Here is a 12,500-nt window from a genome sequence, read left to right on the forward strand (position 1 = left end):
AACGGCTGTATGCACATTTAGACAGCAATGCATTCTGGCTCAAAAAGTTGCATGACGGTTAGATTTCCTGTCAAACTTCAAAATTTCGGTGATGTTGCGTTGACCAGGTGACATGTCACATGGTGTCAAACTATCGCGGGATGAATGCGACTGCAGTCTGCAGACCGCCTCCGAGGTCACGCGCCCATGAACTGGTTGGTCAACAACTCACTCACGTGTGTATATGAGTCTTGTCTCACACCTCTACACAAGTTTGTGCAGGTCCCCACTTCAGCTCCTCCTCACTGTCTGTCCCCCCACTCCTCACACGTGGTGTGTTAGTAGAGCAATCTGGTGTGAGCTCATCGTCTCGTTCATATCTGTATCCGACTTTAAATGCACTGTATTTAATAACACCCACATCGTGACAACAAGTTCTCGCTCACGTGCTTCGTCAATGTTGGTCGACAGCAAAAAAGTCGTATGGGGCTATTGACTCACATCTGTGGTATCGACTCTCTTCTCTGGTATTGACTGTCTTCTCTGGTATTGACTCTCTTCTCTGGTATTGACTCACATCTCTGGTCCCGTACTGAGTCTCTGGTCCGGTACTGAATCTCTGACAAAGGCAGGAGAAGTGTTACAATAATAACTCCAATACTGAATAGCTGACTCGTCTGGATGACATTGACCCTGTTGCTGTGTGTGTGTGTGTGTGTGTGCGTGTGTGTGCGTGCGTGCGTGCGTACGTGTACGTGTGCGCGTGCGCGCGCAAGTGTGTGTGTGTGTAGAGCCTGGAGGAGCGGTGTAACCATATGAGTGTGTGTGTGTGTGTGTGTGTGTGTGTGTGTGTGTGTGTGTGTGTGTGTGTGTGTGTGTGTGTGTGTGTGTGTGTGTGTGTGTGTGTGTGTGTGTGTGTGTGTGTGTGTGTGTGTAGAGCCTGGAGGAGCGGTGTAACCGGATGCTGAGGGAGATGGAGGGTGGCCTGACGGCACGAGACCGCGTCGGACTCCAGGACTTCGTCCTCCTGGAGAACTACACCAGCGAGAGCGCCTTCCTAGACAATATTAGGAAACGCTTCCATGAAAACCTCATATACGTAAGTCTGATATATTATTTTCACAAAGTCTCTCTCTCTCTCTCGCACACACAAACACACATAGACACACACGCACGTACACACACACACACACACACACACACACACACACACACACACACACACACACACACACAGACACACACACACACACACACACACACACACACACACACACACACACACACACACACACACACACACACACACACACACACACACACACACACAGAGGGGTATAGTGGGCGCGGTACTTCTGCCCATGTTTGAATACATAAAGGAATGGTCACCTGCAGTACTGCTATGTGATCAAACAGATGAAAACGGAGAAGCAATGACGGTAGATTAAGGACAGTTGGGGGGTTGACATGATAAGTTGCCTAATTATTTGATGACGTTAAAAATCGCGTACCCCCACTTTAAAAATCCCCACTACACCACTGCACACACACACACACACACACACACACACACACACACACACACACACACACACACACACACACACACACACACACACACACACACACACACACACACACACACACACACACACACACACACACACACACACACACACACACACACACACACACACACACACATCCGTCTGACTGTGGCAGAGCAGAACTGCACTGCAGCAGTAGGAGTCAAAGTGGCTGATTAAATGTTTAATTTTAAATAGCTCCCAGAGAGCTGAGGCTGCAGTGAAGAAAAGTGAACGAAAGTGAAGTGAAAGCAACACACACACACACACACACACACACACACACACACCGCCACTTCTCTTCTCTTCTCTTCTCTCTCTCTCTCTCTCTCTCTCTCTCTCTCTCTCTCTCTCTCTCTCTCTCTCTCTCTCTCTCTCTCTCTCTCTCCTGGAGAGCTGTGGAGCTGACGCTGCAACCAGGGCAGCTTAGAGGTCAGAGTTCACTGGAGGACGCCCCCACTTACACACACACGCACACACACACACACACACACACACACACACACACACACACACACACACACACACACACACACACACACACATACACACACACGCGCATGCACGTACGCATACACATACGTACACACGTACGTACACATACACACACACACACACACACACACACACACACACACACACACACACACACACACACACACACACACATACACACACACACACACACAGACAGTACACACATGCATACACTCACGCATAGACACACGTACGCACGCACACACGCACACAAGCAGGCATACACACACACACACACACACACACACACACACACACACACACACACACACACACACACACACACACACACACACACACACACACACACACACACACACACACATAGACTCACTTACACACTGTGTCGGTTTCCTCTGATTGTGTCGCGACTCAGAATTTCCCACCACATTTACACACGCAGCATTTTTCATTTATATTGCAATGTGATTCAATTCATATTTATATTTATAGACACAGTGATGCAATCTCTGTTACATTAGACTAACGTGTTTGTGGTGAACTTTTACAGACTCCACAGTAACTAGCAGTAACTTGGATGTGTAGGCACCATATACAGTACCTATATACGTATATAAGTCATTGCTAAAAAAAATCAACTATTCACTGGGGAATGTTGATCATGGAGGAGTGCTGCTTCCCTTTTTTCTCTTTAGCAGGTGCTCTTTGGCTCAAGGAAATCAAGTTTCTTAAAATGATGGTCAGACTTAGGTGCTGTTTCCACGTAGCAGGATATTTTTTTAGCAGGGTATTTTTTTCTCCTCCATTGTAACAAATGCGTTTCAGACCCCTAAACAGGATATTTTTTTCTCCTGCTATTTTTTTCTCCTGCACCTGGATTTTTAAATATCTGCTACGTGGAAACGGAAGGCCAAAACCAATGCAAAACCAATACAAGCAGGAGAAAAAAATATCCACATATAAAAATATCCAGCTACGTGGAAACGGCACCTTAGCTCCAGTTGTGGCTGTTGATAAGGTCTGCCAAAGATCCCAAGGCACACTGCTGGTGAAGTTAAAAAGCATTTAATTAAATGGGCTGTATATAAGTGACTTTGGATACACAGTACTCGATGCATCAGTTATGTTTTTTCGTAATGTAGGTAATGATGGGAACAGACAGTGATCCTCTCTCTGCCTCCCCATAGCCCAAGTCATAGTGATCGCTATTATTATCATTATCATTATCATTATCATTATCATTATTATTATTATTATTATTATTATTATTATTATCATTATTATTATTATTATTATTATTATTATTATTATTATGTATATTTCCTGTGCACTTTGTATTTGCCTGTGATGTTGGCTTGATTATGTCCTCTTTTGAAAGTCGCTTTGGTTATAAAGCGTCTGCCAAATGCAATTTAATGTAATGTAATGTAATAATGTAATGTAATTATTATTATTATTATTGTTGTTGTTGTTGTTGTTGTTGTTGTTGTCATAGACCTATATCGGGACCCTGCTGGTGTCAGTGAACCCCTATAAGGAACTCAGCATCTACACCAAGAAGCAGATGGACGTCTATATGGGGGTCAACTTCTTCGAACTACCACCGCACATGTGAGTCGAGACTGACCTGTGTGTGTGTGTCTGTGTGCGTGTGTGCGTGTGTGTGTGTGTGTGTGTGTGTGCGTGCGTGCCTGCGTGCGTGCCTCCGTGCATGTGTGTGTGTGTGATGGATATATACCTGTACATGAGAATCAACTTCTACGAAACTGCCACCACACATTTGAGCAGAGTTTTCTGATGTAATTACAACGCCAGTAGTATGATACGTGTATCACATAGTTGCAGCTATGTAACATCATACTTCTAGTGTTGGTACCATTACTTCTACTTCAGAAAAGTCTGTATCTGAGCCTCCCTGTGTAGCTATTGGTCATTGAAAATACAGAAAGAACGACCGACTGGGAAGCTTCCATTGTCATTGTGACACACAACACAATACCACACACACAGTGAACACAGTGAAATGACATTTAAATGCCTGCCTAAGTAGTAATCCAGGTTAAAGTCAATGCATCCATGTAGCATTGCTACATGCTACACGGATCCATTGACTTTCACTAGCTTAGCGACATACTCCCTCTTTTAACTTGTCTTAAAACAAGACGCTTCACATGAAAAATAAGACACTTTAGCACCTTTATAAACCCCAGCCAACGATTTTAACTGTATTAAGCCTCAAAATAGTGGCATACCCCTTTAAGTTAATCTCGAGTTAGTGGAAAATCATGTAATAGAAGAGCCTGGAGTCCATATTTTCCTAACTCAATGACACCTGTGGGCTATCTATTAGCAGACTTACCAGGTTAACTTTGACAGGTTTATCACTTAAAGGGACACTGTGCAGGAAATGGTCAAAAAAGGTAATGCAACTATGCTGCTCATTGAAACTGGGCTGCCTATTGCCAAATTTGATCTTTACATGAAAGTTTACCAAGTAATAAACAGATATTTTCTAGTATGGTTCAAGAACAGTCATTTTTGCAGCTAAAAATGGGGATTTTTGGAAATTCAAAATGGCGGACCATGGAGAAGATCCCCCTTTTCATGTATGAAAAGTGCAATTTTTCCAGTCATAATGAATACCTAGAATTTGATGGTGGTGGTAAGTATTCATGAAAAAGGTAACATTAGTGAATGGGCAGCATGCATTCTGGAAATAAACAACTAAACATCTCACACAGTGTACCTTTAAACTAGTGTTTCTCAACTGGGGTGTTACAGCCCCCCAGAGGGTTTTGGGGAGCTATAGGGGGGCGCTGAGAAAGCTGAGTGGGGGCAGGGTTTAGTTACCATTGGGTTGTATTAGTCTATTTTATGAATCAATACTAAGGGGAACGTTGGTAGGCTTATGATAAGGTCAATGGAGGTGTTGGGAGGCTTATGATGAGTTCAAGGGGGTGTTTGCTCAAAAAAAAGGTTGAGAACCACTGACTTAAACCATCTTCTTGGAATTAATGTTTTCCTGCACAATTGCTTAACCAAAACTCTGCCATCCTCCTCTGTCCAGTTTTATATGTGTCCTGGAGTGTTTTGAAAGGCACTTATAATACATAAAACACATTACTTATATTATTACTCTCCAGTTTTGCGCTGGCAGACAACGTGTACCGCACAATGCTGAGTGAGACGAATAACCACTTCATCCTGATATCCGGGGAGAGCGGGGCGGGGAAGACGGAGGCCTGCAAGAAGGTGCTGCAGTTCTACGCCGTCAGCTGCCCCAGCACCCGCGTCCTCGACAACGTCAGGGACCGACTGCTACTGTCCAACCCAGTACTAGAGGTATGGAGACCTCCTCACCTCCCTTCTTCTCTCCCCTTTCCCCTCCTCTCCTCTCCTCGCCTCTCCTCCTCCCCTCTCCCCTCCTCTCTTCTCCTCTCCTTGCCTCTCCTCCTCCCCTCTCCTTTTCCTTCTCCCCTCTCTCCTCCTCCTCTCCTCTCTCCTTTTTCTTTCTCCTTTTCCTTCTCCCCTCTCTCATCTCCTTCCTTTCCTCTCCTCTTTCCACCTCTCCTCCTCCTCTCCTCTCTCCTCCTCTCTCCTTTTTCTCTCTCCTCTTTCTTTCCTCCCCTCTCCTCTCCTCTCCTCTCCTCTCTCCTTTTCTCTCTCCTCTCCTCTTTCCTCTCCTCTTCTACTCCTCTCCTCTCCTCTCCTCTCCTCCTCGTGATTCGTGATTCTGAATTCTTGTTGTGAGACTCTTTTTTGTCATCTCTTATTTCCAGGCGTTTGGAAATGCAAAAACACTGAAGAATGACAACTCGAGCCGCTTTGGGAAGTACATGGATATTCAGTTTGATCACAAGGTAAGAAAAGACTCAGTTACATGTATAACTCGCAAATCCTATGAATGAATTATTCTATCACAGAAACTTTCTTATCACAAATGCCCTCTCAATAAACACTCTCCTATACCTCATACCCTCTCTCATATACTCACCTCATATATCTCATACCCTCTCATATACCTATATCTCATACCCTCTCGCATGGCGTCACATCCTGAGTTACCTCCTAGAGACGTACAGGGTTGTCCACCACAGTCGCTGAGAAAGGAACTTCCACAAACACACTGGCCTCTCAAAAACACCAATGAATACATAAATAAACACATACGTAAATACTCTTTTCTAGGGCGGTGCAGTAGGCGGTCATATCCTGATTTACCTGCTGGAGAAGTCCAGGGTGGTCCACCAGAATCACGGGGAGAGGAACTTCCCCCTCAAAAACACTTAACATGTAGAGTAGAGATGCACCGGATCCTGATTTTTAGGATCCTGCCGGATCCAGAACCGGATACCGGATCCTACGAAAGGGTTAAAACATTATAGCCTACTCGCACACGTGGGCCCTTTTTATTACGTTGGCTCAAACTTTTTTTAGACTCATCGGCTTACTGCCACACTGTTTGCAACGGCCGCTTCCAAAGGGCTTTCACTCCATGCAGTGATTGGGGTTGTGAAAGACTGACTGAAAAGTCTAGGCTAGAGATGCACCAGACCTTGATTTTTAGGTCACATGCCGGATACCGGATCCACTGCTTAAGATCCTGTCGGACCCGGATCCTGTGAAAAACCCTCTTATCCTGCCAGATCCGGAACCAGAACCGGATCCGGTGCATCTCTAATGTAGAGTATAGAAACTCACCTCTCCACATAAACACTCTCTCTTGACCCCACAGGGCGGTGCTGTAGGCGGCCATATCCTGAGTTACCTGCTGGAGAAGTCCAGGGTGGTGCATCAGAACCACGGGGAGAGGAACTTCCACATCTTCTACCAGCTGGTGGAGGGAGGAGACGAGGAGCTGCTGAGATGGCTGGGGCTGGAGAGAAACTGCCAGAAATACAGATATCTAGTCCGGGTGAGACATGCCTCTGGTGTGTGTGTGTGTGTGTGTGTGTGTGTGTGTGTGTGTGTGTGTGTGTGTGTGTGTGTGTGTGTGTGTGTGTGTGTGTGTGTGTGTGTGTGTGTGTGTGTGTGTGTGTGTGTGTGTGTGTGTGTGTGTGTGTTTGCGTGTGTGTGTGTGTGTGTGTGTGAGAGAGCTGCTGCGATGGCTCGGGCTGGAGAGAAGCTGCCAGAAAGATACCATACATGGTCTGTGTGAGAGTGTGTGCATCAGTGCGTGTGCGTGTGTGCGTGTGTTGGGCTAGATGCAGCTAGCCAGGCCACACTCCTCCTAGTGACGCAATACCGTCTACGTTGCTTCTAGTCAGGCCAGGCACAATACAAACATCACTTCTGATCTCAGGCAAAGATGCAGCACCAGTGTGAAATACAAAATGGACACATTAACTCAAGTTACCTAATGGCATAACATGTACAGTGTTATTACTACTTAACCCTTGTAGTCCTACTGTGTTATGATCTGTGTGTGTGTCCTCTGCTTCTGTATTGTGCAGGGTGAGTGTGTCAAGGTCTATAACAATACTAATACAGTATACAGCATAATACTAATGTCTGTGTGTGTGTGTGTGTGTGTGTGTGTGTGTGTGTGTGTGTGTGTGTGTGTGTGTGTGTGTGTGTGTGTGTGTGTGTGTGTGTGTGTGTGTGTGTGTGTGTGTGTGTGTGTGTGTGTGTGTGTTTGTGTCTGTGTGTATATCCTGTGTGTCTGTATCGTCCAGGGTGAGTGTGCCAAGGTGAGCTCCATTAGCGATAAGAGCGACTGGAAGACGGTGCAGAAGGCCTTCACTGTCATCGACTTCAGCGAGAAGGACGTGGAGGTGAGCCGAGATGGAGATGGGGAGGGAAGCAGGGCCGGATTAATGCACAGGCTAGATATGGTCTTAATCCGGCCATGCAGGGAAGAGTTGAAATGTTTCGTTTCGAGTCTATTTTTTCCAGAGTTGCTGCAGCAAAAGTTTAAACCTGTCCACTCTACTGCTGCGCTTTACTTGAATCAGCATATTGCCCATCTGTTTGTGGTAGAGAATAACAGCACGTGTATACGCTTGAGAGAGAGAGAGAGAAAGAGAGAGAGAGAGAGAGAGAAAGAGAGTCATTCAGTATGTTTATATGCAGTCCGTATCCCAGATATGATTGGATATGAAAGTATCCCGAATTTGAGTTTGAACACTTCAGTAACCCGGATAAGCCCTTATTCTGGATTTTGAGAAATCAAGATACGCTGTAGGTGAAGTATTCCGAAAGAATCCAGGATATGGACACTAGTATCCTGGTATTATGTGAAGATAATTCTATAACAGTCAAGAATAAAGACCAGGATATACCACTCTGTAGCCTACTCATATAAACACCTTATCCTGAATTTCATCATATTCGGGATACTGAACTGCTTAGAAACACACTCATTGTGTCTCTTTACAGCATCTATTGGCAATCATAGCCAGCGTTCTGAATATAATATAATCTAATCTAATCTAATCTAATCTAATCTAATCTAATCTAATCTAATCTAATCTAATCTAATCTAATCTAATCTAATCTAATCTAATCTAATATAATATAATATAATATAATATAATATAATATAATATAATATAATCATTGCGTCTCTTTACAGGATCTGTTGGCCATCATAGCCAGCGTTCTGCATCTGGGAAACGTCTACTTCGACAAGAACATCAGGGGCTACGCTGCTCTCAACAACAGCATGGAAGTACACTGGCTCTCAAAGGTACCTTTACAATATAGTATACACTACACACAGCATACAAGTTCACTGTTTTTCAGAGGTAACTTTCAGCACCACAAAGCTCTAACATGCAATGGCTTTCAGGTACATTTAAACACCACATGTCATAGACATACTTTCAAAGGTAATTTTGCACTGTAGGGCAACTTTACACTATATTACATCATGAAAGTACACTGGCTGTCAAAGGTTTACTTTCAAAGGTAACTTACTGTGCATAGAACAACAGCTTTCAAAGTCAGTCAATGAGGTGACTGAGTATAATTTTGCCACAGCGTAATAGTATATCTGCTCTTCACAGCTGTGTGAAGGTATTTTGCTACAGTGAAATCTCTCTCTGCTGTCCACAGTTGCTGGGGATTCCCACCCAGACTCTACAACAGGGTCTCACTCACAGGAAGATAGAAGCCAGATCTGAAGAGGTACTGTATTTAAAGGGACACTGTGCAGGAAATGGTCAAAAAAGGTACTGCAACTATGCTGCTCATTGAAACTGTGCTGTCTATTCCTAAATTTGATCTTTACATGAAAGTTTAGTGAGTAATAAACAAATATGTTCTAGTGTGGTCCAAGTAGAGTCATTTTTGCAGCTAAAAATGGCTACTTTTGGAAATTCAAAATGGCGGACCATGGAGAAGATCCCCCTTTTCATGTATGAAAAGTGCAATTTTCACAGTCAAAATGAATATTTAGAATTTGATGCTGGTGGTAAGTATTCATGAAAAAGGTAACATTAGTGAATGGGCAGCATGAATTCTGGAAATAAACAACTAAAAATCTTAGGAGGACTCTAACTTATGCATTTCACTCTAACTTTATAAATTTATAAATGCCTTGAGAAGTGGCAAAACTCACTCAGCTGGCGGTTGGCATTTCATTTCTTACCATGCAAACAACACCAGAAGGGACAAAAGCCACAAAGAGTCGCTGGACTGTCTTCTTAGCAAGGGCGACTCGAGCGTTGAAAGCCACCGAGTAGGCCTATGACTGATAAAAGCAGAATGTAAGCATTCAAGCAGCTGTCTACAAGTTCCGAGTCCTTTCTCTCCAGACCATGCTACATTTTAGTTAGTAAAGTGTGCTTTGCTAAATGCTAGGTAATTAAGTGTGTATTGCTAAATGCTAGTTAGAAAAGAGTGTGTATTGCTAAATGTTATCTCTCTCTCTGTCTGTCTTCAGGTGCTGAGTCCCTTTACGCCAGACCATGCTAAATGCGCCAGGGATGCTCTTGCCAAAGCCATCTATGGTCGCACCTTCAACTGGCTGGTGGGGAAGATCAACGAGTCGCTAGTCAACAAGGTACAGCCGTGAAATATTATAACAAATTACAGCTGTGAAAATATTACAATATGGTACAGCTGTGAAATGTTAAAGGCCATCACCATCACAGCAGTAATATTAGTAGAGAAGACTGCCACTGAGCCCACGTTATAACCTAACTGTCACCAAAATTGTAATGACCAAGTCATGGGTAAATGCTTAGGGCATCAGACTTGTAGCCAAAAGGTTGCCTGTTCGACTCCCCACCTGTCAGGTTGGTTGGGGGGGAGTAATTAACTAGTGCCCCCCCCCCCCATCCTCCTCCATGACTGTGAAGGTTAAAAAATCCTAACTAACCCATCTTTGCATATGCACTTGTTGTTCTGTATATTTCCTGTGCACTTGTATCTGCTAGTCATGTTGGCAATGATTATGTCCTCGTTTGTAAGTCACTTTGGTTATAAAGCATCTGCCAAATGCAATGGAATGTAATCATGTAATGTAATGTGATACTGGTACAGTCCCATCGAACGGCTCCCGTGGGGTGCCATTTGGTGAGGCATAAATGTAATTTGTTTGCATTGAGCATTGTGTGCTGCAGAGTGCTGTGTCACAATGGGAGTTTCTCAGGCTTTAAATCTGTTACTTAAGGCTCTCTGTAATGTCACTTCAATGTTATTATGATGTAGTTGAGTCTTTTCAGCAATGAGAGAATGGGTCTGCCGGCAGGGCCATCTGCATAAAGAGGCTACACAATTCTCAGTTAACATCATAGCACGATAGAATGGTGAATAGCCTTAAAGGGACACTGTGTGACATTTTTAGTTGTTTATTTCACTTATGTTACCTTTTTCATGAATACTTACAACCATCATAAAATTCTAAGTATTCATTAAGACTGGAGAAATTGCACTTTTCATACATGTGACTGTACTTGGACCATACTAGAAAATATTTGTTTAATACTTATATATAATAATAATAAGCAGCATAGTTGCAGTACCTTTTTTGACCATTTCCTGCACAGTGCCCCTTTAATGCTGTGATAGTAATAGGGTCAGAAAACACAGAATTAGGTGTTACCGGTATTATTGTTGTGCAAGCACATACAGTACACTTGGTGAATGCTGGATGGTGGACTGGCTTGAGGGAAAAATAAAGGCTTGTGGCGACTCTATTGTATCAATAACATCAGGCCAACTCAGGGAATACACATCCATCAACTAGAACACATACACTCCATACATTTTGACAAAACATAGAAACTGTAGCCTGACTAAATGTGAGATTAAATGTGAATATTTAGTCTGGCCCCGATCAATGACACATCGGAACATTGTTGTTCCTATTGGCCAACGCTTTGTCGCCACTCCCTCAAAACCCTGTCCGCTTTGCATCCAAAGATTCAACACAAATCAAAACAAATCTCCTGCGTTGTGATTGGTCTGCCAGATTCAGGGCATTGGGGCATTGTCTGAGGCTAGACCCACGTGCAGGCAAAAATAATTTTGGTCGCTGGCGGGTGGGGCTAGTTTACTAGACTATAGTAACTGATGAATAAAGGAAGGATTTAGATTTAGATTTGGGAACACCTCGAGACAAGTCTGTGCCTTCATGTCTCCTCAGGATTCCACGAGGAAAACCGTCATTGGCTTGATTGACATCTACGGATTTGAGGTGTTCCAAGTCAACAGGTATGAAACTATGGTAACATTTTACCCAATGCCAGTGTCATACGTATGACATAGGAGTGCCATAACAGTGTCATAAAGGATTTGAGGTGTTCCAAGTGATTTTGTTGTAGTTTTGAGAAGTTCTTTGTAAACTACTGCTGTTGTTGTTGATGTTGTTGTTAGGGATGCCCGATGTGAGAAATATTGGCCGATACCGATATCCGATATCCGATATTGATATTGCGTTTTTTGGCCGATAACCGATATCAACTGATACCGATGTTTTTTATTTTATTTTTTAAAAGAGACACTACAGACTGTCAATGATGCAAACTGAATTTTTTAATGTCCTCTTTTTATTTCTTTTATTTTTGCGGCACTTTTTTAACTCCTTGTGATAGAATTAGATAAAAATAGAGACAAACTAGAAGACAAACAATGAAAGTGTCACTGTCAAGTCCAATCTTTTAGAACTGTAGCCTATTAAAAAAACATCAGCGTTAATATCGGCCCAGTTTTACCCATCGGACCAACATCCGATGTGTTGAGAAATGTCAAATGCCGATACCGATGTTAAGGCCGATACATCGTGCATCCCTAGTTGCTGTTATTGATTACTGTTTTTTGTTGATGTTATTATGGTGTTGTAGTTTTGAGCAGTTCTGTATAAACTACTGCAATGAGAAGCTGCAGCAGCTCTTCATCCAGCTGACACTCAAATCAGAACAGGAGGAGTACGAGACCGAGGGGGTCGAGGTAAACACACCCGCTCTCTCTCTCTCTCTCTCTCTCTCTCTC

The 12,500-nt window shown here is 43.4% G+C and overlaps 1 protein-coding gene across 1 annotated transcript in view; it reads left to right on the forward strand.

Annotated features, from left to right (window-relative positions):
* LOC134458408 (unconventional myosin-Ih-like) overlaps nt 1-12,500 on the forward strand; it is a 33,272-nt gene that overhangs the window by 4,309 nt on the left and 16,463 nt on the right. Inside the window, exons 2-12 of the mRNA XM_063210714.1 lie at nt 917-1,078; nt 3,559-3,674; nt 5,207-5,405; nt 5,843-5,923; nt 6,799-6,978; nt 7,739-7,837; nt 8,638-8,751; nt 9,120-9,191; nt 9,949-10,068; nt 11,656-11,723; nt 12,353-12,458. Coding sequence (XP_063066784.1) covers nt 941-1,078; nt 3,559-3,674; nt 5,207-5,405; nt 5,843-5,923; nt 6,799-6,978; nt 7,739-7,837; nt 8,638-8,751; nt 9,120-9,191; nt 9,949-10,068; nt 11,656-11,723; nt 12,353-12,458 — 1,293 coding nt within the window. The 5' untranslated portion in view covers nt 917-940. The remainder of the gene's footprint in view (nt 1-916; nt 1,079-3,558; nt 3,675-5,206; nt 5,406-5,842; nt 5,924-6,798; nt 6,979-7,738; nt 7,838-8,637; nt 8,752-9,119; nt 9,192-9,948; nt 10,069-11,655; nt 11,724-12,352; nt 12,459-12,500) is intronic.

Source organism: Engraulis encrasicolus, chromosome 11 (genome assembly GCF_034702125.1).
Source record: "Engraulis encrasicolus isolate BLACKSEA-1 chromosome 11, IST_EnEncr_1.0, whole genome shotgun sequence".
In the NCBI taxonomy this organism is placed as follows: Eukaryota; Metazoa; Chordata; class Actinopteri; order Clupeiformes; family Engraulidae; genus Engraulis; species Engraulis encrasicolus.